This window comes from Pelophylax lessonae (assembly GCF_965119305.1).
Source record: "Pelophylax lessonae genome assembly, chromosome: 13".
In the NCBI taxonomy this organism is placed as follows: Eukaryota; Metazoa; Chordata; class Amphibia; order Anura; family Ranidae; genus Pelophylax; species Pelophylax lessonae.
In genome coordinates, this window is record NC_138780.1 from 174,377,551 (window position 1) to 174,399,403 (window position 21,853).

Here is a 21,853-nt window from a genome sequence, read left to right on the forward strand (position 1 = left end):
ATTGAACTACACCCATTCCATTATAGATGACTAAAATGTTACTGGAGTTTTAGTCGACTAAAATGTTACTGGAGTTTTAGTCGACTAAAATGTTACTGGAGTTTTAGTTGACTAAAATGTTACTGGAGTTTGTCGACTAAAATGTTACTGGAGTTTTAGTCGACTAAAATGTTACTGGAGTTTTAGTCGACTAAAATGTTACTGGAGTTTTAGTCGACTAAAATGTTACTGGAGTTTTAGTCGACTAAAATGTTACTGGAGTTTTAGTCGACTAAAATGTTACTGGAGTTTGTCGACTAAAATGTTACTGGAGTTTTAGTCGACTAAAATGTTACTGGAGTTTTAGTCGACTAAAATGTTACTGGAGTTTTAGTCGACTAAAATGTTACTGGAGTTTTAGTCGACTAAAATGTTACTGGAGTTTTAGTCGACTAAAATGTTACTGGAGTTTTAGTCGACTAAAATGTTACTGGAGTTTTAGTCGACTAAAATGTTACTGGAGTTTTAGTCGACTAAAATGTTACTGGAGTTTTAGTCGACTAAAATGTTACTGGAGTTTTAGTCGACTAAAATGTTACTGGAGTTTTAGTCGACTAAAATGTTACTGGAGTTTTAGTCGACTAAAATGTTACTGGAGTTTTAGTCGACTAAAATGTTACTGGAGTTTTAGTCGACTAAAATGTTACTGGAGTTTTAGTCGACTAAAATGTTACTGGAGTTTTAGTCGACTAAAATGTTACTGGAGTTTTAGTCGACTAAAATGTTACTGGAGTTTTAGTCGACTAAAATGTTACTGGAGTTTTAGTCGACTAAAATGTTACTGGAGTTTTAGTCGACTAAAATGTTACTGGAGTTTTAGTCGACTAAAATGTTACTGGAGTTTTAGTCGACTAAAATGTTACTGGAGTTTTAGTCGACTAAAATGTTACTGGAGTTTTAGTCGACTAAAATGTTACTGGAGTTTTAGTCGACTAAAATGTTACTGGAGTTTTAGTCGTCTAAATACGACTAAAATACTTGCAGAAGACTAAAATGGGACTAAAACTAAAATGAAATTTGCTGCCAAAATTAACACTGATGTCAGGTTCACTTTAATACCCAGAACACCCCCCCTTAGCTGACAAATCCGTGTTCATTCCAATAACTAACCAAGACTTTGTAAAGGAAAGGATGTTTTTATTGGAATTACCTGTGAAGTGTTTGATTGTACAGCGGTTTCTGAAGGTGGGGGTGGGATAGTTATTCTATAGCTTGTTGATTTTGGTATAGGTAGGACATATACAGTTAGCTATTTCACAGTAGACATCTTGTTTATAATAATGAACTGAAATCTACATATTAAGAGATTAAAAAAAAATATATATAAAAAAAAAAAAAAAAATTGGCACCATTAAAATCTTGAGTTAAAAAAGTAAACATGATACAGATTTAAAATTAACCTCGTTTTTGCCTGAGAGATTTTCTTATGGATTTTTGACAATGCCTTTTTACATCTCTGCAGCTAAACAGGTTAACGGACGCATCTTATTAATCTTTACAGGTACAAACATTTCTTTAAAAAATACAGTAGTAAAAATTGAGGTAAAAAAAACTTTACACATAAATTTTTTGGAAGGAAATTTGTTCATTTTTTTTTTTTTTCTCAATATGATTCGTGTAGTTTTAAGTCGTCCTTCTGTTTCCCGATCCTTCTCAACGGAGCCAGAGACGACCGGAGAGGAAAGTCCTCCTTAGCAGTTATTGGTCTTTTGTTGTGGTCACATCACTTTTTTCCTGCAATACATAAAGAAAAAAATGTCTTTGCTGTTCTTAGAAAAATGATTTGTAAAATTAGATGTATGCATACGTAAATGGGTAAGCCTGACTAAGGGCCGAAACAACTAATCGACTGAAAATAGTTGTCAACTATTTTCTTAATAGATTAGTTGGCCTGCATACCAGAATGCATTTGCTTACATATCATGAAATACAGTGCAGTACACCCTCCATACAGTGCAGCACACATACAGAGCTCAGTACACCGTCCATACATGTCAGTAAAGTGCCTGAGAACTTGTGAATGTGTGAGGAGCAATGACTCATGGGACATGTAGTCCTGGGCAGGAAGTGAGTGGTTCTAAAAGCAGAAGTTTTTTTTTTTTTTTTTTTTTTTTTAAACCTTGCTCTAAGTCTCAGCCTTTTAGTACTACTTTTAATATAAAATTTAGATCTCCCTTCCACCCTTCATATAGCATCATGTCTGACTCCTAGGTAACATGGCCATATATGCAAATTTTGGGTGTATTTATTATTATAGATATAAGTAATATATATATATATTATTAGTCACTGTTCACAGTATAAACAATCCCCTTATAGCAGTGATGATCAGCTCTTTCTGTACTATAAAGGGCTAATTTTATTTTTTTAACCCCATTACAGGTGATACAAAAAAAAAAGCTGCGACTAAACATCTTAGGCCTGGTTCACACCTATGCGGGTTTTTTGGGGTGCTTTTTGCAGAAACGCACTACAGTTCACCACTTGACATAATTTCCTACGGAACAAGTTCACATCTGTGCTTTTTTCAGCCACTGCAAAACGGACCCCCTGCTCTCAGCGGGTCTGAATTAACTGTTCATCCTCTGGGGATAATCGTAGTGTGGCGGGTGTGATGAGAACACTGGGCTGAATCAACCGATGCTCGATCTCCACTGAAAATTCGGGTGTAACATTTTCCACCAGTATTTAGGGAGGAACGTGTAATATGTTCCTTCTCCCTCTGTGACAGCGGGGGTTCTTTCTCTCCCCCCCATGGGGAGAAGATCCCCCCCCCCAACCCACTGTCACAAGGGGGACTCTGGGGGAAGGTCAGCTGCTGTATAGTTATATGTTAACACCCTTAATACAGGTGTAACATTTTCCACCAGGGAGGAACGTGTAATATGTTCCTTCTCCCTCTGTGTGACAGTGGGGGTTCTTCCCTCACACCCCTGGGGAGAAGATCCCCGAACCCACTGTCACAAGGGGAAGGTCAGCTGCTGCATAGTAACATGTCATCTTCCTTAAAACAGGTGGAACATGTAGCATGTTCCTTCTCCCTTCCTGTGACAGTGGGGGTTCTTCCCCCCCCCCACTGTCACTATTAAAAACAGCACTGCTGTGTAAGGCTCCGCCCACACAGAGGCATTATTCATTCACAGCAATCTAGGCATGAACTACAAGTACCGTCTTCCACGGCAGCTAACTGACTTTTAGTTTTAATGTGCTGTGGGGTAGAAAATGTCTGCAGGCGCTCACATTGCACTTGTGATCTACTAATTTACAAATGCTTTTCAGGCTCACAAAGTGCATTTATTCCTTTTTGTCTGTAAGGCCTCATTGCACACAGGAAGTCTTGCAAACTCTCCTAAGAAGTTTTGGTAGAAAAAAAAGCTTTTCGGCATGTTTGCAGGCGTCAAGAGCATGGGTGTTAAGTCATTTTATTAGCCGGAATATTAGTTTATTCTGGCCATTGAAATGAATTAACGCTCGACCGCTAAACAAGCCTAGCAGTGTGGAGCTTTTTTTTCCCTACCAAAATGCTCCAGCTCTTGGATGTACTGGAAGTGTTTTTTTTTTTTTCTCCTGTCTCCAAAAGCCTCTGTGTACGGATAGGCTAACAAGCATGTGAGCGTGAAAACAAGAAGAAAAAAAAAATAAAAATGCCAGACGCCCCTAAGAGCAGCTGCAAAAACGTCCCCGATGTATGAGACCTAAAGCTGAACCTATCCTTTTAAGAGTGCCTGGAGTGGTAATATATTTATGAATGTTTTACTGTAAGAACTGCCAATTTGATAAGAAACCTGTGTTGCAGAGGAAGGTAGGATAGCTCTGTACATGGGTCCTAAAGCCTTGTTTAGCAGAGGTAAGTGCAGTAACCTATAGTAATACATCAGAATGATCTATTGATTGACTTCAGCCGAGTGAATTTTCTCTGGTTAGGCCATTACTATAATAAAGAAGTGAATGAGGCTCCGTTCACACTAGTGCGACTCCAAAGTTGTCAAATTTCGAGTGTGACTACACACTCTGGCACACAAGTTGCAAGAAAGTCGCCTTTAAGTAGCACAGGAACCTTTTCTAAGTTGCATAGATTGGTTCAGGTGCCATGGAAATCAATGGGCTACAACTGTGTCCAAAGTTGCTTGACAAGTCGAACTAGTGTGAATGGAGCTTGAATGTGACTGTCACCAAATATTCACTGGTGGCATTTAATTACAGCCATTTAAAATGCATGTACCAGGAAGATTCACCTTGCAGTGAATGTCAGGTTATTGCTTTTATAAATAGCATCTTCCTGTATTGAAAAAAAAAAAAAAAAAGTGTACTGATTAGGGTCTTGCCCTGTCAATCAAAGTAAAGATGGAGAACTAGTCTCTCAGTCCCCCATCAGACTCCGCCCACCCTGTACAAAATTCTTTGGCCATGTGCCTGTTAGTGTGGCCGGGGTGGGCACATAAATCTGGCACAAGCACCTCAGTGCTACGCACCAACGGAATGCTAAAGGGTGTCTATATCTCCCTTTATGAATTCCATTGGTAAATCAACCAATGAGCTGGCAATACACAAAGGAAAACAAATCAAGGTATTTTATTTTGCTCCAACATTACAATTACTGATAGTTTGTGTTTATTATACTGCAGCAGCAAGAAGAATTTGCTTGGCTCAAAAATTGCCATGGCATGGAGACAGGAAAGAATACGGTAGATCGTCTAAACATTTTTACCTATTCACGACCGTGCTATAGCCGAACGACGGCTACAGTGCGATTGTACTTTGCTAGGAGGCCGTCCTATAACGTCCTCCCGTGCTCGCACTGCCTGTGCGCCCCCCCCCCCCCTGCGGCATGCATCTGCAGTGATCGTGGTAAAGAGCCAATCACAGTGGCTCTTTACTACATGATCAGTCCAATCGCAGCTGATGACACTGTAAACCGGATTTGTTGGTTATGGGCAATCTTCTCCTCACGCTGACAGTGCGAGAGGAGAGCTGATAACACTGATAATTAGGGCACCGATTATCCGTGCCTCTGCAGTAGTGCTCATCAGGGAAGTAGAAAAATTACTTATTTACAAATTTTTATGACCAAAACTAATAACTTGTTTTTTTTTCCCCCTGAAATGTCTTTTTTCGCTTCTTTAGCAAAAACAAAAAACCCCAGTGGTGGTTAAATAACCACCAAAAGAAAGCTCTGTTTATAAAAAAGGAAAAATGTCATATGGGTACAGTGTTGCATATGTCATTCAAACTGTGAAAGCTGAAAATTGGCCTGGGTAGAAAGGGGGTTAAAGTGCCCGGTATTGAAGTGGTTAAAGGATAGTTTGTTTCAGTATAGCGTGTAAACGTTATAATGCCTTTCTTTTTATTTCTGACCAAATATGTAACTTGCGCCTGCCTCTAGTTTCCAGGTTGGGACATGCTGAGGTGCCCTCTGTGTTTCTGGCTTGCAGCACATGAGATTACCAAGAGGTAAAAAGGCTGACTGTATCATGCCAAAGTGACAAACCTTTAAGGCCCTGTTCCCACCTGAGCATTTTTCAGCTCGTAAAACGCTCATCTCTGAAACCTCAAAAACGCCCAACAAGCAAAATCCCATTCATTAAAATGGCCTCTATTCACATATGGGCGTTTTTGTTGCCTGTAGCTCAAAGTATGAGCTTCTTTTTTGGCAGATTACAAGCATTTTTGGTCAGATGTCAAATGCCTGCCTCCAAACACCTGGAAAAACTATACGCTCAGTGTGAATGAAGCCCAATAACAATCTGTACATTGGCAATATAGCACTGCAATCTGTAAGACCTGCCAGCCCCAAGATTGCATGGTCTGAAACAAAGATAAATCAATATAGGTATCAGCTCCTAATACTTCAACCCCATTGTGGACGAAACATTGGATATTTTTATAAAATGGTAGCTGCAAACCATCACAAAGAAATAGGTGTGCAAGTATCACAATGTGGGGACTCACCAGAAGGACAATATGGATATATTGCTGTTATGCCATAGAGGTGTGATCGCTGTTCTGGGAGATATTCCTCTGTGATCTGTCCGTTCTCTTTATTTATGGATATCACACCATCCCTGGAAGAAAAGACAGAAGAAATCAGCTGCAAAATACTTTTACACCAGAAACATCGCCCACATGTATTATCCTTGCTGCATCATAATAATGTAAGGCAGGCCAGCTTAGCAAAACATGACAAAGACTGAAGTCTGGTTTAAATGTCAAAAAAGGGATGTGAATGGCAAGTAAGTTTAAACCAAATTTGACATGTTAACGGATAAGTTCACCTTAATAATAAAATTAGAAGGGGGATCGGGAAGAGGCTGCAGGAGCAGCAACATGTTCACAAAGGTGAACTTATACTTTAAGTCCGATCCAGTAAGTTTGTAAATGTATCAGATGATGAATATTACTCCATGTCTGCTTGTATCAGTTGTAGGGATGTCTGCTGGGGTCACTGAAATGTTTTCTGGTTTTACCAGGGTAATATGGCTAGAATTGCAACTGTGTTTAAAAAAGACACCATTACTTTAACCATTCAGAAAAAAATGACAGTGTCTGTGTGTAACTAAAACCATATACAATACTAGTGCAGCACTGTATATGGTTTTAGTTTATGATTGTGGAGTAAATAACACTGTTTTGTGTTAGCAGCCGGACACTTTAAGATTTTGTTGCACTGCGAGTACATTATTTAATTTTATCAATATTGCGCTGATAGTTTTACACGGTTATACACGTGTCTGTGTGTAACCCCCAACCCTCTGCTACTTGCCTCCACCAATTTACCACTGCCCCAGCCAGCACAAAATACTTTGTGTATAGGAGGCATGTGAGCGTCTGTGATGCAGTGCTTGAGCCTGGAGACCAATCAATAAACTTGAGTGCGGTTACATGATGGAGGTTGGATGCCATCCCCACGCCCTCTTAGCTCCGACACCAGCTGATATTGGGTATTTTGCTTTCAGCTGCTAAAGAGGAAGGTGTGGGAGTGCTTAGAGAGGTGGCTTGAAGGGCATTGCATAGACTTTGGTTACTCTGCTCTAAAGAGACAAAGTGGCAATATCTCATTAAAGAAGAATTAGGTTTATCATACCTGGCTGATGCCCCTGGAAGTTGGAAATCATTGAAGTAGACACAGCTATTCCAGTGATCTCCACTTACTTCCATGTCCCGTGCTGAGCAGCTGCATTCTAAACACAGGAGGTTGGCCGCTCGGCACGAGTTCCATTCAAAGAATACTTTGCTATTTCTGAATGATTGCAAAGCGTTCTCTGATTGGACAAGTAGGAGAGGCATGGAGGTGATGTCACACAAGTGCCCAAACCCTTACCCCTGAGATAAGCAATTGAATATCTCTCCCCAAAAATTTAAATACTAGTTATGGGTAAACTGACCCCTTGAGGTGAAAGTTCAGCCACATTCTAAAAACAAATCTATCTAACCCTGTAAAGTTGAAAAAATAAAAACAAATCGCTATACATACCTGTTCTGCAGCCGATCCAGTCCGGTCTCCAGCGGCAGATGCTGTGTGCAGGAGAGAACCGACAATGGCTGGGAAGTGACATCGCCTATAGACTTGAGGCTTCCGTTGTCGGCTGCTTCTCCTGCACACACCTACACACTGAAATCACTGCTGACAGCTCAGCGTGGGACTGGACTGGTGCGGCTGCAGATCAGGCAAGTATAGCGATTGCTTGGTTACAGGGCTAGACAGATTTGTTTTAGAATGTGGCAGAGAGTAGGTTTAGTATTAGATTGGTATACTGCTAAAGCACCCTTCAGATTGCTTTTTTTTTTTTTTTTTTTTTTATTTACATGCCTAGGAAGCATGTTAAACACCAAGGGCCTAGATATCTGCCTGACTTGCCACATAGGCTCTGACATTGAGCTATTGGTGGTGGGGCTCAGTTGATGTCCAACAGAAGGCCCTGCACTGTACAGATTTAAAGTTTATTAGGTAAAAAAAAATTAGAGCCAAATAAATCCTTTACTCTAAGGGCCGGTCCACACCTGACACACTCTGCAACTTCGTGCAGTGCGATTTTCAACCCAATCATTTGAATAGGCTGAAATTGCAGCAAAAGTAGTGAATGCGCCAAAAACGCACTGCATCTGACTGCATGGAATTGTAGTACCCATGCAATCTGCTTCAAGCAAATGCACTGCATTTGCAATCTGCGTTTGGGGTGTTGTTTATTTTATGACACCCGGATTAGATTGTACACCCAGCATGCGGTGTGGGAAATGCACACGGACCACTGTTCTGGTGTGAACAAGCCCCTAAATCAATTGTAAGTAATGGTCCTTTCTTACCTCCTCCAGTCCGTGTGGTAGAAGTGATTAGCGAAGCCCACAACACTGAAGGGATAATTGAGGTTACTCTGTATCACTCGCCGTCCACTTCCATTGGACAAAATACATTCTAGTTTCTTGGTTCCTGGGGGGGGGGGGGGGGGGGGGGAATAGAAATCACCATGAACAAAACACAGTATACTAGGTGTTCCATAATGCTAAATATGATTAACAGCTGACTGCATTCAGCATAATAAACATCCATTGATCACACTACTTGTGTATGTACTTGTTTAAAAAAAAAAAAAAAAATACTGCTTCAGTATTTTTTCCAGTAAAAAAAGGAGTACAATTAGGCCCCCTTTCACATGAAGGATCCAATCTGGTCAGCCTGTCAGTTTTCCAGGCAGACCTGATGGGATACTCCATTCACCCCTATGGACTGGCAGGTGTAAATGAACTTGTGTCTGTTTACTCCCACCTACCTCCAATCCAATCCACTAAAAGAAAAATGGAAGGGAATCGTCCACCTCCATCTAGGGCGATTGGAGGGAAGTTGGATGTAAAGGCACACCGGGGTCTGTTTACACCCAACTGCCCATTGAGCAGAGCTCCATTTGTGTCTGCTCTGTAGAAACGGAAGAGTGCACACGGACCGGTCATTTATCTGCTCTGTGGACAGATCCCATGCTGATCGAAGTGGAGTCTGCCCCTAAAGCCAGCCACAGATGAAGCAATTTTCTTACCTGAATTGCTTTATTGCCCCATCAGATGCTTGAGAGGAGATATGATAGCATTATACAAATACCTCAATGGTGATCCAAGAGTAGGAAAAAATCAATTCAGTCTCGGAGTTTAAGAGGAAACGGGGGGGGGGTCACACAATGAGATTGGAGAAGTGGTTTAACCTTAAGCTGCATAGGGGGGTTTTTTTTTTTTTTAACTGTCAGGACGATAAGGATGTGGAACTCTCTTCCACAATTGGTGGTGCTAGTGGGGAGTATTGATATCTTTAAAAGATCTTTGGATGTGCATCTTTATGGACACAACATACAGGGACATGGGAAATAATTATCGACACTGGCACACATGCACAGGTTGAACTGGATGGACTTTTGTCTTTATTCAACCTTACCTACTTTGTAACTATGTATAAATAAAAGTACCTGCATCTGCCCAACATATCTGTTTGGAGAAGGGATCAAACGTCAGTCCATTGGGTAAGCCAAGATTATCATTGACCAGAATCCTCCTGTTTGAGCCATCGACGTAAGAGGTTTCAATCTTTGGAGCCTCTCTGTTCCAGTCTGTCCAGTACAGGTTCCTGCATGGGTGAGAGAGCAATAAGTATCGGTGTTCCATAATAAAGATTGAGTTATTAAAAATAGAGTTTGAATGGATTTATAAGAAAAAAAACACAGAATTGATGGCACATTCCACCTTTTGCAAACAATAATTCACCCAAATTAATAAAACAATATATTACATGTTTGCATTCAGGCACACAGCACCGGTCCCTGCAATTGTTTACCTCCAGCCCCAGGTCTGTATGGGAGGTATGGATCTTCTGGGGCTGGAGGAGGTAAACAATGGACTACAAACCATGGTGACATCATGTGCTGCCAAGGTGACCTGGGATTTCCTCTGCCATAGTGGCAGAAGAGACTTATAGTCTTCAAATTCAGAGATCCCTGCAGCAAGAAGCACCCTGCAATTCAGGTAAGCGGAGAGAGGGGACAGTTTTCAGGGGTTAGGGAAGGTGACCATGTTTCATGTTACACCATAAATAACTAATCCAAAGTAGCTGAAACTTGCTAATCTGCTTATCCAACAATCACGTTTTTAGGAAAAATCCAGTTGTTACACATGGCCAATCACATTGTTATCTAACATACACGTGGCAAAGGTAACACTAACTTTGACAAATGAAAAGTCTTTATGGCTTCAATGAATGAACTCTACATGCTGGTCAGATCATGTAGATCAGGGATCCTCAAACTACGGCCCTCCAGCTGTTGTGGAACTACATATCCCATGAGGCATTGTAAAACTCTGACATTCACAGACATTGTAGTTCCTGAACAACTGGAGGGCCATAGTTTGAAGACTCCTGATGCAGAGCGAACCTTTCTTTGAATGGTCAGCGTTCCTTACCCTCGCACAGCGTCCACAGTGATGGCACGAGGATTCACCAGGTTCGTGTCAAACAGGGTTTTCCTGAATGTTCCGTCCAGTCGCGCGCTCTCAATTTTATCAGTGCCGCTGTCAGTCCAGAACATGGTTTTCCGCAGATAGTCGATGGCCAGGCCTTCCGGACTCATCAGATCTAAGATGAAAACATCACAACAAAAGTTTAAATTGTGCAAATGTAACACTGAGTGTAGACCCCAGCTGCCGACCCATAAATCACACACTAAAAATTAAATATAATGAACCTATGACATTGTAACTTTTCAAATCTGTGTACAACAATATGTCAATTCTGCCAAACAATGCCAAAACAGGTCAGAAGCACAGAGGTTAAGAAATGATAAGCTCAGAGTCCTGTCTACAAATGCTCGCAGTTTAGGTAAAAAAAAATCAATGAACTTGGGTCAATAATGGCATCTGAGAATGTAGATTTAGTGGCTGTTACGGAGACATGGTTTAATGAAAGAAATGACTGGGACATAACCATACCAGGGTACTCTTTATACAGAAGAGACAGAGAAGGCAAGAAAGGAGGAGGAGTGGCCCTGTATGTGAAAGATAGCATTAAATCTAACCTAATACAAGTTGGTGAGGCCAACATAGAGTCAGTTTGGGTTACGCCGAATAAATAAGGGCTAGCCGACTGCCTTAATGAATACTTCTGTTCAGTTTTTACAGAAGAAAAAGGAGAAGGACCTCCACTTGAAAGGATGACTAATGAATCGTTTGATGCATGTGTCTTTACAGAGGAAGACGTTCTAAGATTGCTGTCCAAAGTGAAGACAAATAAGTCACAGGGTCCTGATGAGATACACCCAAAATTATTAAAAGAGCTTAGTGGTGAGCTGGCAAAACCATTAACAGATTTATTTAACCAATCATTAGTAACAGGAGTCGTCCCGGAAGATTGGAAATTGGCAAATGTCGTGCCCATTCATAAGAAAGGTAGTAGGGAGGAATCGAGCAACTATAGACCAGTGAGTCTGACATCAATAGTAGGCAAATTAATGGAAACCCTATTAAAGGATAGGATTGTGGAACATCTTAAATCCCATGGATTGCAAGATGAAAAACAACATGGGTTTACTTCAGGGAGATCATGTCAAACAAATCTTATAGATTTTTTTGACTGGGTGACTAAAATAATAGACGGTGGAGGTGCAGTAGACATTGCATATCTAGATTTTAGTAAGGCTTTTGACACTGTCCCACATAGAAGACTTATCAATAAACTGCAGTCATTGAGCATGGACTCCCATATTGTTGAGTGGATTAGGCAGTGGCTGAGTGACAGACAACAGAGGGTTGTAGTCATTGGAGAACATTCAGAACAAGGTCATGTTACCAGTGGGGTACCTCAGGGATCTGTACTGGGACCAATTTTGTTTAATATCTTCATAAGTGATATTGCAAAAGGCCTCGATGGTAAGGTTTGTCTTTTTGCTGATGACACAAAGATATGTAACAGGGTTGATGTTCCTGGAGGGAAACGCCAAATGGAAAAGGATTTAGGAAAACTAGAAGAATGGTCAGAACTTCGGCAACTGAAATTTATTGTGGATAAGTGCAAGATAATGCACCTGGGACGTAAAAACCCAAGGGCAGAATATAGAATATTTCACATAGTCCTGACCTCAGTATCGGAGGAAAGGGATTTAGGAGTAATTATTTCAGAAGACTTAAAAGTGGGAAGACAATGTAATAGAGCAGCACGAAATGCCAGCAGAATGCTTGGATGTATAGGGAGAGGTATAAGCAATAGAAAGAGAGAAGTGCTTATGCCGCTGTACAGAACACTGGTGAGACTTCACTTGGAGTATTGTGCGCAGTACTGGAGGCCATATCTCCAGAAGGATATAGATACTCTAGAGAGAGTTCAGAGAAGAGCTACTAAACTAGTACATGGATTGCAGGAAAAAACTTACCAGGAAAGGTTAAAGGACCTTAACATGTATAGCTTGGAAGAAAGAAGAGACAGAGGGGATATGATAGAAACTTTTAAATACATAAAGGGAATCAACTCGGTAAAGGAGGAGAGCATATTTAAAAGAAGAAAAACTACCACAAGAGGACACAGTTTTAAATTAGAGGGGCAAAGGTTTAAAAGTAATATGAGGAAGTATTACTTTACTGAGAGAGTAGTGGATGCATGGAATAACCTTCCTGCAGAAGTGGTAGCTGCAAATACAGTGAAGGTGTTTAAGCATGCATGGGATAGGAATAAGGCTATCCTTCATATAAGATAGGGCCAGGGACTATTCATAGGATTCAGATATATTGGGCAGACTAGATGGGCCAAATGGTTCTTATCTGCCGACACATTCTATGTATCTATGTTGCTGTTCAAGGTTTTTAGGCAGAAGTGCCTTTAATCTGGCTATTAACATTCACAGGAATGGTGCCCAGTGCTGTAGGAATAATAATTTTCCAACTTTGAACTAGGAACGCACAGCTGTGTAAGAGCTCCAAGTTCTGGAATGAAAACTCCAGGTCTCCCCTAATAATCTGGAGCCAATCTGTGCTGTTCCAGGTCATGTGATTGCCTTTATAGCTAGTGGTTCATTCACAAAATAAACCATTAGCCTGCAGATGTGTCTGCTGCCTGAAGGTGGCAGTGTGCCTCTAATACCACAATACAGATACAATCAACAGATACAATTACATTAAAAGAAATGAAATAAATTCAGAGCTTATAATAATAATAATTAAAAAAAAAACCTGAGACAGGATAAATTAAACCATTGTATTAAATACAAGTTTAAAAAGGATTGTGAAAGGGCTCTTTCACACGGCCGCTCCGCTTGTCCGCAAATCATCCTATTTTTTTGCGGATGATTTGCGGACATAATGTAAGTCAATGGCATTGCGGATGTCAGCGGAATACCATCCGCTGACATCCGATTTTCTTCCTTTCAGTTCTGTTCCGTTTTTTGGAATGGAACAGAACCCTATTTTTCCTCCGTGTAAAAAACGGAAAGGAAGGAAAATCGTATGTCAGCGGTGTCATCCGCTGACATCCGCAATGCCATATACTTACATTATGTCCGCATATCATCCGCAAACGGATGGGATGATATGGACACACAGAGCGGATGACACAAATGTCATCCGCTCCGTGAAAAAAAAAAAGTCCCACAGCGGATAAGAACAGCGGAGCGGCCGTGTGAAAGAGCCCAAAAGGTATTTTTCAAAATTAAAATAATAAACATTTTATTCTTCCCTGCTCTGTGCAATGGTTTTGCACAGAGTGGTCCTGACCCTCCTCTTCAAGGGTCCTTCGCCTGTGATCTTGGCACCTCCTCTCTTTAAAGAACCCCTATAGTAAGCTGCTTGCTACAGGGGCACTCGTGCAGGCTCCATCCTAAACCGGGCTGTGTGTGGCCGTACCCCCCCCCCCCCTCCCCCACTTCACAGGATTTGATTGACTGCAGTGGGAGCTCAATGCAGGATTGAGATTGGACTCAGGTAAGTATTTAGGGGGGATGGGGAGGAGATAATCATAGAAGGTTGTTTTTTAACCTTAATGCAGAGAATGCCTTAAGGTAAAAAAGCCTTGAGCCTTAACCACTACTTTAAGCCTGGAATTACACCTTTGAATTGCAGTAACCCACAGTACACATTTAGGCCTGGTTCACACCTTTGCAGGTTGCAGTTTGCATATTCCAGGTGCATTTTTCAATACATGTTTTTGATTCACTGAAGTCTATGGAACCAAAAAAACAGAACAAAGTCCCCTGGCCCTTTCCATATAATGCACGTGTCCTATGGAAACCATTAGAAATGGACTGTAGTGCGTTTCTGCAAAACTGAAAACGCATAAAAAAATGCATATGTTTGAACCAGGCCCTAGGCTCCTTTCACACTAGCCGACTTTGATAGAACTTTGAAGTGACTTTGATAAGACTTTTACACTCTCTTGCATTGAAGTCATGTCAAAGTCGGATCAAAGTAGTGCAGAACCTTTTCTAAAGTCGTAGAAACTTCAGTAGTATCCACTGGAATGGCTCTAATAGAGATACATAGCATATTACATGTCCTGCGACTTTGGGTCTCACAAGTCAGATCCTAAGTCGCACAAGTGTGAAAGGAGCCTTAAGTGTTTAATTTAGAGTGGGAATCCCAATGCACCTCAACCGGCCTGTGTAGATTTGCACGTTGAGATGCGCTGGAAAAAAAAAGACAAATTACAGGCCCAATATGGTGCATTGGCAGCGGATTCAAAATAAATGGGCTGCCTTCTTGCAGCACATGTTAACATGCATGCTATCATGCACCACCAAGGGCTCGTTCACACAGTTTCACCACCCAATGGTAAGGGCTGAACACATGTTACAGCATACCTTTGCTTCATGTCTGCTGTATTTTTACCTAGGGCTGCAGAGTTTAACCAGGGGGGGGGGGGGTCACCTGTCAAACTCAGCCATTGAGATTAATAGGGCTACCCTGCAGCTGTAAGCCAAATGCTTGCCTTGCAGTTGTAGCAAAGTCTTGTAAATTTAAAATTGCTGTTCGGCAATTAACCTATTCACACCGACCGCACACATATATACAGCCTCTTGGCGTTCAGCCTTTATGCCGAGTGGCCGCATATATGCAACCCTGTGTAAACCACTTACAGTGCTGAGAGCGCACTCCCTGTTCCCTAGCTGGCGCATTGTCACAATAACGGATACATGTGGACACTACATTTGGTCTGGGCATCTAGACCAGTGTTTCTCAACTCCGGTCCTCAGGGCACACTAACAGGCCAGGTTTGCAAGAAAACTGAAATACATCCCAGGTGATATAATTTGCTGCTCAATGATTGCATTATTCTAGTCTGCATCTCCCCAAGGTAATACCTAAAGTCTGGCCTGTTAGTGTGCCCTGAGGACCGGAGTTGAGAAACTCTGATCTAGACTTCAATGATCTCTGGTCATAAAGGGACAGCCTTATGCCCCATACACACGTGCAGATTATCTGCAGACTTTTGTCTGTAGACTTACCAAAACCATATAATATGAGGTCAAACCTAAACACTTTCAATTTGTATGCAATCCGGCAGGCCCTTGCACTACATAGAAAAGGTAAGTCTGCAGACAAAAGTCTGCAGATAATCTGCACGTGTGTACGGGGCATAACGCTCTCATTCATTTATGTAGTACAGACACAATAAGATTTTACAATTTATTACAATTTTTTGGGTTATCTTAATACAGTCAGCTAGTTTGTGGCTATATTTACCTACAAGATTTGTAGCGTTCTTCAGCTATTGGCTACAGTTTACAGAGTTAATTGGAAAACAAAAAAATTACCTGTGCTAATAATGACTTCTGGTTCCGCCCCGGGCTCCAAGCCCGCTCGACTGATTGTTCGTCCAGAGACGTCGGTCCAGTACACTTTCTTCTCTTGGCAGTCATAATCAATGCCCACTACGATGGATCCCTGCAAGACACACAAGGGGCCATCAAGCCTCTGCTGTCTTTAACAAATTGCTATTTAAAGGGAACCTACCAGAAAAAAAAAATCCCTCCTCCCCAGCAATTGCTTCCTATACTTGCCCATCCTCACTCCTGCCAGATCCCTAGAACAAGCATGTATTAAAGTCAGATCAGAACCTCCTGTAAAGTGCACCTAAAGCCTCTACTTGTCCTTGAGACCATTGTCACTGGGAGAGAAAAGTGAAGGGAAATAAAAATATTTTAGAATTGTCAATAGAACAGTGGATGAGAATAAACCTTTCAATAGTGATGCCCGTTCTGGTGAACATTGTCAGAGATTGGATTTCCCTCACTTTGAAGAGATTTTCTCTCGCTCTTGCATCTAGAGATCAAGAAATGAAAGGAAATCTCCCATATAGGACAAAGACAGAAATAAACCATTCCTTATTCTATGAAAACCATTCCTTATTCTATGAAGAGCTAAAGGAAATACGTTTTGGTTATAGATATGATCTAATCAGTCCAAGCTCCACATGGGCTGTGGACTTTATGGCCATTGTCACTGGGGCAAGTGGCAGAAGACTCTGCACAGCTACAGCTGTGGTGGGTGCTATAGACATCGTATATGGATGCCCCCGTAACATTCCCTCCTCCCAATAAAAACTCTACCAACCTTTTTCAACTGAACAAAAAATGAGTTGTCATTAGGAGCAACTTCTTAAATTCACAGGACTGATCTGTGTACCACATGAGCACTTACTGTAGTCAGTCTGTGGGAGCCAGAATTATTGTTGGTTGGTAGGGGATCAAACATTTATTTTACGCTCTAAACTGCAACTCAACTTATAATATTTGTATCATGTGTTTTTTTGGTTGATATTCTGTCTCTAGCATTTAAAATAAACCTATGATAAAACATTAGACTTATTATTATAGAGGGCAACCTTACAAAATCTGAAGGAGACCAAATAATAATTTTCCCCACTGTATATATGTAAATCGCTGAGTAAATTGACAGCACTATATAAAAACCTGTAATAAATAATAAAAATAAATAAGGTAAACATTTCTATATACTTTTCTATGTAAACCCTTCTATGTATTTCATCTGTATAATTAGCGGTTTGCCTAGAATTCAGCTATAAGCCTTATTCCCACTGAGGCCCGTAGTCTCTGAATGGGTTATGTGTTTATGCACTTTGAACCTACAGGTGCCGTGTGCAGGCAGCCTATTCAAGTCTATGGGGATGCAGCGGCTGTATGGACACAGCCACTCGTTCCAATTTGACAGTGTGGCTCTAAGCGCAGACCATAAGGTCTTAAAAGGATACATGCACTTTAAAACAAAGTGCACTTATCTTATCTTTTTTTTTTTGGGTAACACCCCTACCCTGACCTAACTCACCTTTCAAAGATGCATACTGAGCTTCATTCACCTGCTGGCCACATTTCTGCTGTAGATCCTGCAGTGAAAATCTCTATTGTCCTGGCCATGACTGCGCGTTACAGCCTTATAGACTTCTATGCAGAGGCGTAACTACAGGGGTTGCAACTGCAACCGGGCCCCATGCTCCAGGGGGCCTGTGCGGCTCCCCCTGTACACCTGGATAGGAGGGGCAGCGGGGGCAGCATGTAGAGAAATCACTGTCCTCCTTTTTCCTTCTGTAACTGCAGGAGGAAAATGGAGGAGATTGGTTTCTCTGTATGCTGCCCCCACCACTCCTCCTATCCAGTTCACTTGTGTTCTGCTGTCTCTGGGCCCCTGTGTGCTCCCCTGGCAAGGGGGCAATGGGGCCCTTCATGGTTTCTTGCACCGGGGCTCTGAAGGTTCTAGTTACGCCTCTGCTTCTATGGGACTATCTCTGATCACGTCCGACCTCAGGACACACCTCTATAGAAGTCTATAGGCCCGTAACACACAGTCATTCCCAGAACAGCAAAGACTTGTGGTGCTGAATGTAAGCAATCAGCTGAAGTGCAGCCATCAGATTGGGGTAAGTACGCATCGGTTGGGTGGGTTCGATTAGGTGGGGGGGGAGGGTAAAAAGGACAAAAGTATTTTGTATTAAAGTGCACTGATCCTTTAGGCTACATTCACACCTGAGCGTAGCGTTTTTCGCGCGTTTTTTACCGCGATTTTACCGCGATTTTTGCGGCGTTTTTTACCGCGATTTTTACCGCGATTTTTGTGCAGGCGTTTTTAGATTGAATAGAGATCAATGGAAAACGCCTGTAATCTGCCCAAAAAGAAGCTCATGTACTTTTTTGAGCGTTGGGCGTTTTGTAAACAGCGTCAAAACGCTCAGATGTGAACAGGGGCCATTGAAATGAATAGGATTGGTCTTGTTGGGCGTTTTGAGAGCTGATCCTAGAGCAGAAAAACGCCCCAAAAACGCCCCAAAACGCCTAGATGTGAACGGAGCCTTAACAAAAATGCATTACTGGTACCAGCACAGTCAGGTCACTGGTGTCTTTTCCGGATTCCTTTTTGCTCCTTCCTACTTTAATTACTATTTCCAAACATCCTTCCCCAACATTCTACAAGTGATTCCAATCAGGAAAGCATGGCTCATAGCATATGGAAGTGGAAAGAAAACCCAGAACAGGGGCTGTAGGTACTTCCCCAAGGCCTTCACTGACTAACAATGGCAAGGATTCTCTGGGAGGGCCGGGGGAGGGGGGGGGGGGGAATTTGGAATGAATCCCATACAGCACAGCTGCACGCCACAGACCTCCGCCTCCTCCAGCAGACTTGGCCGGAGCACATTACAACCTACACATGTGTCGGATCTGCTTTCTTGTGGGAATCAATGTGTTCTGTGACCGCTAACACACCAGTAACGTTCACTGTAATTATTTCTGAGACGCAGATCCCATTTCCTGCTCTGGAGAAAGCAATACGCTGGACTGCGGAATAGATTTACCAGTGCGGCAGCGAAGGCCGTCATGCACTGGGGCTTTTATGGACGGCTACAAGATGGGTTTTCAAGACTTCAAATGGCAATATAAAAACTTTTTAAAGTATGTTTAATGTCATTTTTATTTTGGATAGAGCAGAGTGTTTAAAACCTCCAATATGTCTGTGTCCCATAGGGAAATAATCCGTTCACTTCCTGTCCTGGAGACACAACAGGAAGAGAAAATCTTTCCAAAGTAGGAAAATCCCCTCTTAGTCATTTGTCCTTAGAAGAGTCCCCAGAGAAAGATATTTCCTCTATTCTTTTCTGGTGGCAACACATATCTTTGGATGTTCTCTTCACATTTCTTCCCAGTGACAATGGATACCAGGACTGATAGAGAGGGTGAATCTCATTAGCAGGGACATACAACGATCAGCCATAACATTATGACCACTGACAGGTAAAGTAATTATCATTTATTATCTCGTGAAAATGGTATCTGAAAGTGGGTGGGTTATATTAGGCAGCAAGTGAACATGTTGTCCCTGAAGCTGATGTATTGAAAGTAGAAAAAATGAGCAAGCGTAAGGATTTGAGTGACTTTGACAAGGGTCGAACGGCAATGTTTACATGACTGGGTCAGAGCAACTCCAAACCTGCAGCTTTTGTGGGATTATCTTGGTCTGCAGTGGTCAGGACCAACCAAAAGTGGTCCAAAGAAGGGAAACAGGGGAACCAGCGACAGAGTTCATTGATGCATGTGTGGGGAGTGAAGGCTGGTCTGTTTAATCTGAGCCTATAGTAGAGCTACTGTAGCTCAAATTCCTGAAAATGTTCATGCTGGTTCTGATAGAAAGGTGTCAGAACACAGAGCATTGCAGTTTGTTGTGTATGGGGCTGCGTACCTGCAGACCAATCAGGGTGCCCATGCTGACCCATGTCCACAGCCAAAAGTACTTACAATGGGCATGTGAGCATCAGAGCTGGACCACGGAGCAATGGAAGAAGGTGGCCTGGTCTGATGAGTCACATTTTCTTTTACATCATATAGGTCAGCGATGGCAAACCTTGGCACACCAGATGTTTTGGAACTACATTTCCTGTGATGCTCATGCACGCTACAGTGTGGTTGAGCATCATGGGAAAAGAAGTTCCAAAACAGCTGGGGTGCCAAGGTTTGCCATCACTGATCTAGTTGGTCGGGTGTGTCTGCATCACTTACCTCTGGAAGAGATGGCACCAGGATGCAGTATGGGAAGAAGGCAAGCCGACAAAGGAGAGGATCTGACAGCTTGGTGCCAGATACCACAGAATACCTCCAGAGGTCTAGTGGAGACCATGTCTCAATGGGTCTAGGCTGTTTTGGCAGTTAAAGGGGGACCTATTTAATATTAAGTGGGTGGTCATAATGTTTTGGCCGATGTGTAAATGATCCATCAGTAAGTACGATAGCCTGAAATGATCTTTCATTTCAAAACAATAATTTGAGGTACAGCCAAAGATTTACATCACAATCGCCTAAATTCCACCACTTAGACTAAGATGTTATGAAGATGATCGAGCCGCCAATTAACTGTACAGGCGGTGCCCGGATTACAAACAAGACAGGGTCTGTAGGGTTTGTTCTTAAAGCGGAGCTCAACCCAAAAGGGTTCCACTTTAAGGACTTTTTCCCCGCTCCTCTTAAACAATTGCCACTTTTGAGAAGCGGGCAAGGAGTGCCGTGGTGCTTGGAAATGTAAGTTCTCCTTCCTCCCTCCCCCCCCCCCCCCTACAGTCTTCTGGGACACTAACAGGTCCCAGAAGACTGTATCCACCATTCACGATGCGCAAAGCGACTCGCGCATGCGCAGTGGGCACCCGGCTGTGAAGTTGCAAGCTGTCACAGCTGGGTGCCCATAGTGAAGATGCCAGCGCCGGGGACCGAAGACAGCGGGTGAGAATGACTGATGTGAGTTCACCGCTGGATCGTGGGACAGGTGAGTGGCTATTTTTTTTTTCAAAGTCAGCAGCTACATTTTTTGTAGCTGCTGACTTATTTTTACCACAGGTGACTGTATTTCCTCTTTAAAAGAGATGAATGGGATTCTCCCCCCCCCCCCCCCATTCATCTTTACCTAAGTGTCCCCCGACGCCTCTACACTGAGAACAGAGCAATCAAACACCACCAATCGCTCGGTTCTGACGGCAACCTGAGCAGAGAGCTGCTGACTGTCAGTCACCGCTCCCCGCTCTACCCTCTACTCGCTCATTGGAGCACTGGGCTGTGGAGGAGTGCAGAGGTTGGCTCAGCCTCTCGGCGGCTCGCTGAAAGAATGAGCCTGGTGTCGGTCTAGGGATCTGGCATATCCTGACTCTGTGGTTGTGATGACGCGGTGTCTGGACCGACTTCTGCAACATCAGCAGACAGCGGACTTCAGAGCACTCTCAGCTGAAAACGGGTCACAGGAGTGCAGAACAAACTGCACCCCTGTAATCCATAGGAGATGTACAGCCAAACCAGCTTTCCCTGTACATCGCCTTTAAGTTGAATTTGTAAACTGGAACAGGCACATTTTTTAAGTGTAACTCCAGCCAAAAAAATAAAATGGATTTTGAAAATTTGGTTTGTCGTGGATACAAGTTTAGGTGATAAAGCTTCGGTGGAGACAACTCTTACAGGAGTGAATTTCCCTTCCTAGAGGTAGATTTTCTCTCACTTCCTGTTGCCTCCCTCCGTGTAAGTAGGAGTCTTATGTAAGTCAGATGTTTGTAACCCAGGGACCTCCTGTACACAGAACGGAGGTGACATGAAATGTGAAATCTTTGGGATATGAAAGATACTTTACATGCAGTGCCAGGAGCGTCCTCGCTTTGTCCTTGCGGAACTTCACGCCATCCAGTGGTAAGTATCCGATCTGCTGGCCCTGTGCATACAGGAGATATGTGCCGGAAGTGGGAGGAGTCACGTCAGGGCGTGGAGTTGGTCGCACAGTTGGTGGAGCTACACTTGGTAAACCTGCAACATATGAAAGCAGATGGTCT

The 21,853-nt window shown here is 42.5% G+C and overlaps 1 protein-coding gene across 1 annotated transcript in view; it reads right to left on the reverse strand.

The window, feature by feature from the left end:
- Window positions 1–1,746: 1,746 nt before the first annotated feature.
- The window catches only part of NID2 (nidogen 2), a 129,917-nt gene continuing 109,810 nt past the window's right edge, over window positions 1,747–21,853 (reverse strand). Inside the window, exons 15-21 of the mRNA XM_082242648.1 lie at window positions 21,658–21,827; window positions 15,804–15,933; window positions 10,474–10,645; window positions 9,486–9,643; window positions 8,341–8,464; window positions 5,989–6,101; window positions 1,747–1,773 (exon numbers count right to left, since the gene is read on the reverse strand). Of these exons, the coding sequence (XP_082098774.1) occupies window positions 1,763–1,773; window positions 5,989–6,101; window positions 8,341–8,464; window positions 9,486–9,643; window positions 10,474–10,645; window positions 15,804–15,933; window positions 21,658–21,827 (878 nt within the window). The 3' untranslated portion in view covers window positions 1,747–1,762. The remainder of the gene's footprint in view (window positions 1,774–5,988; window positions 6,102–8,340; window positions 8,465–9,485; window positions 9,644–10,473; window positions 10,646–15,803; window positions 15,934–21,657; window positions 21,828–21,853) is intronic.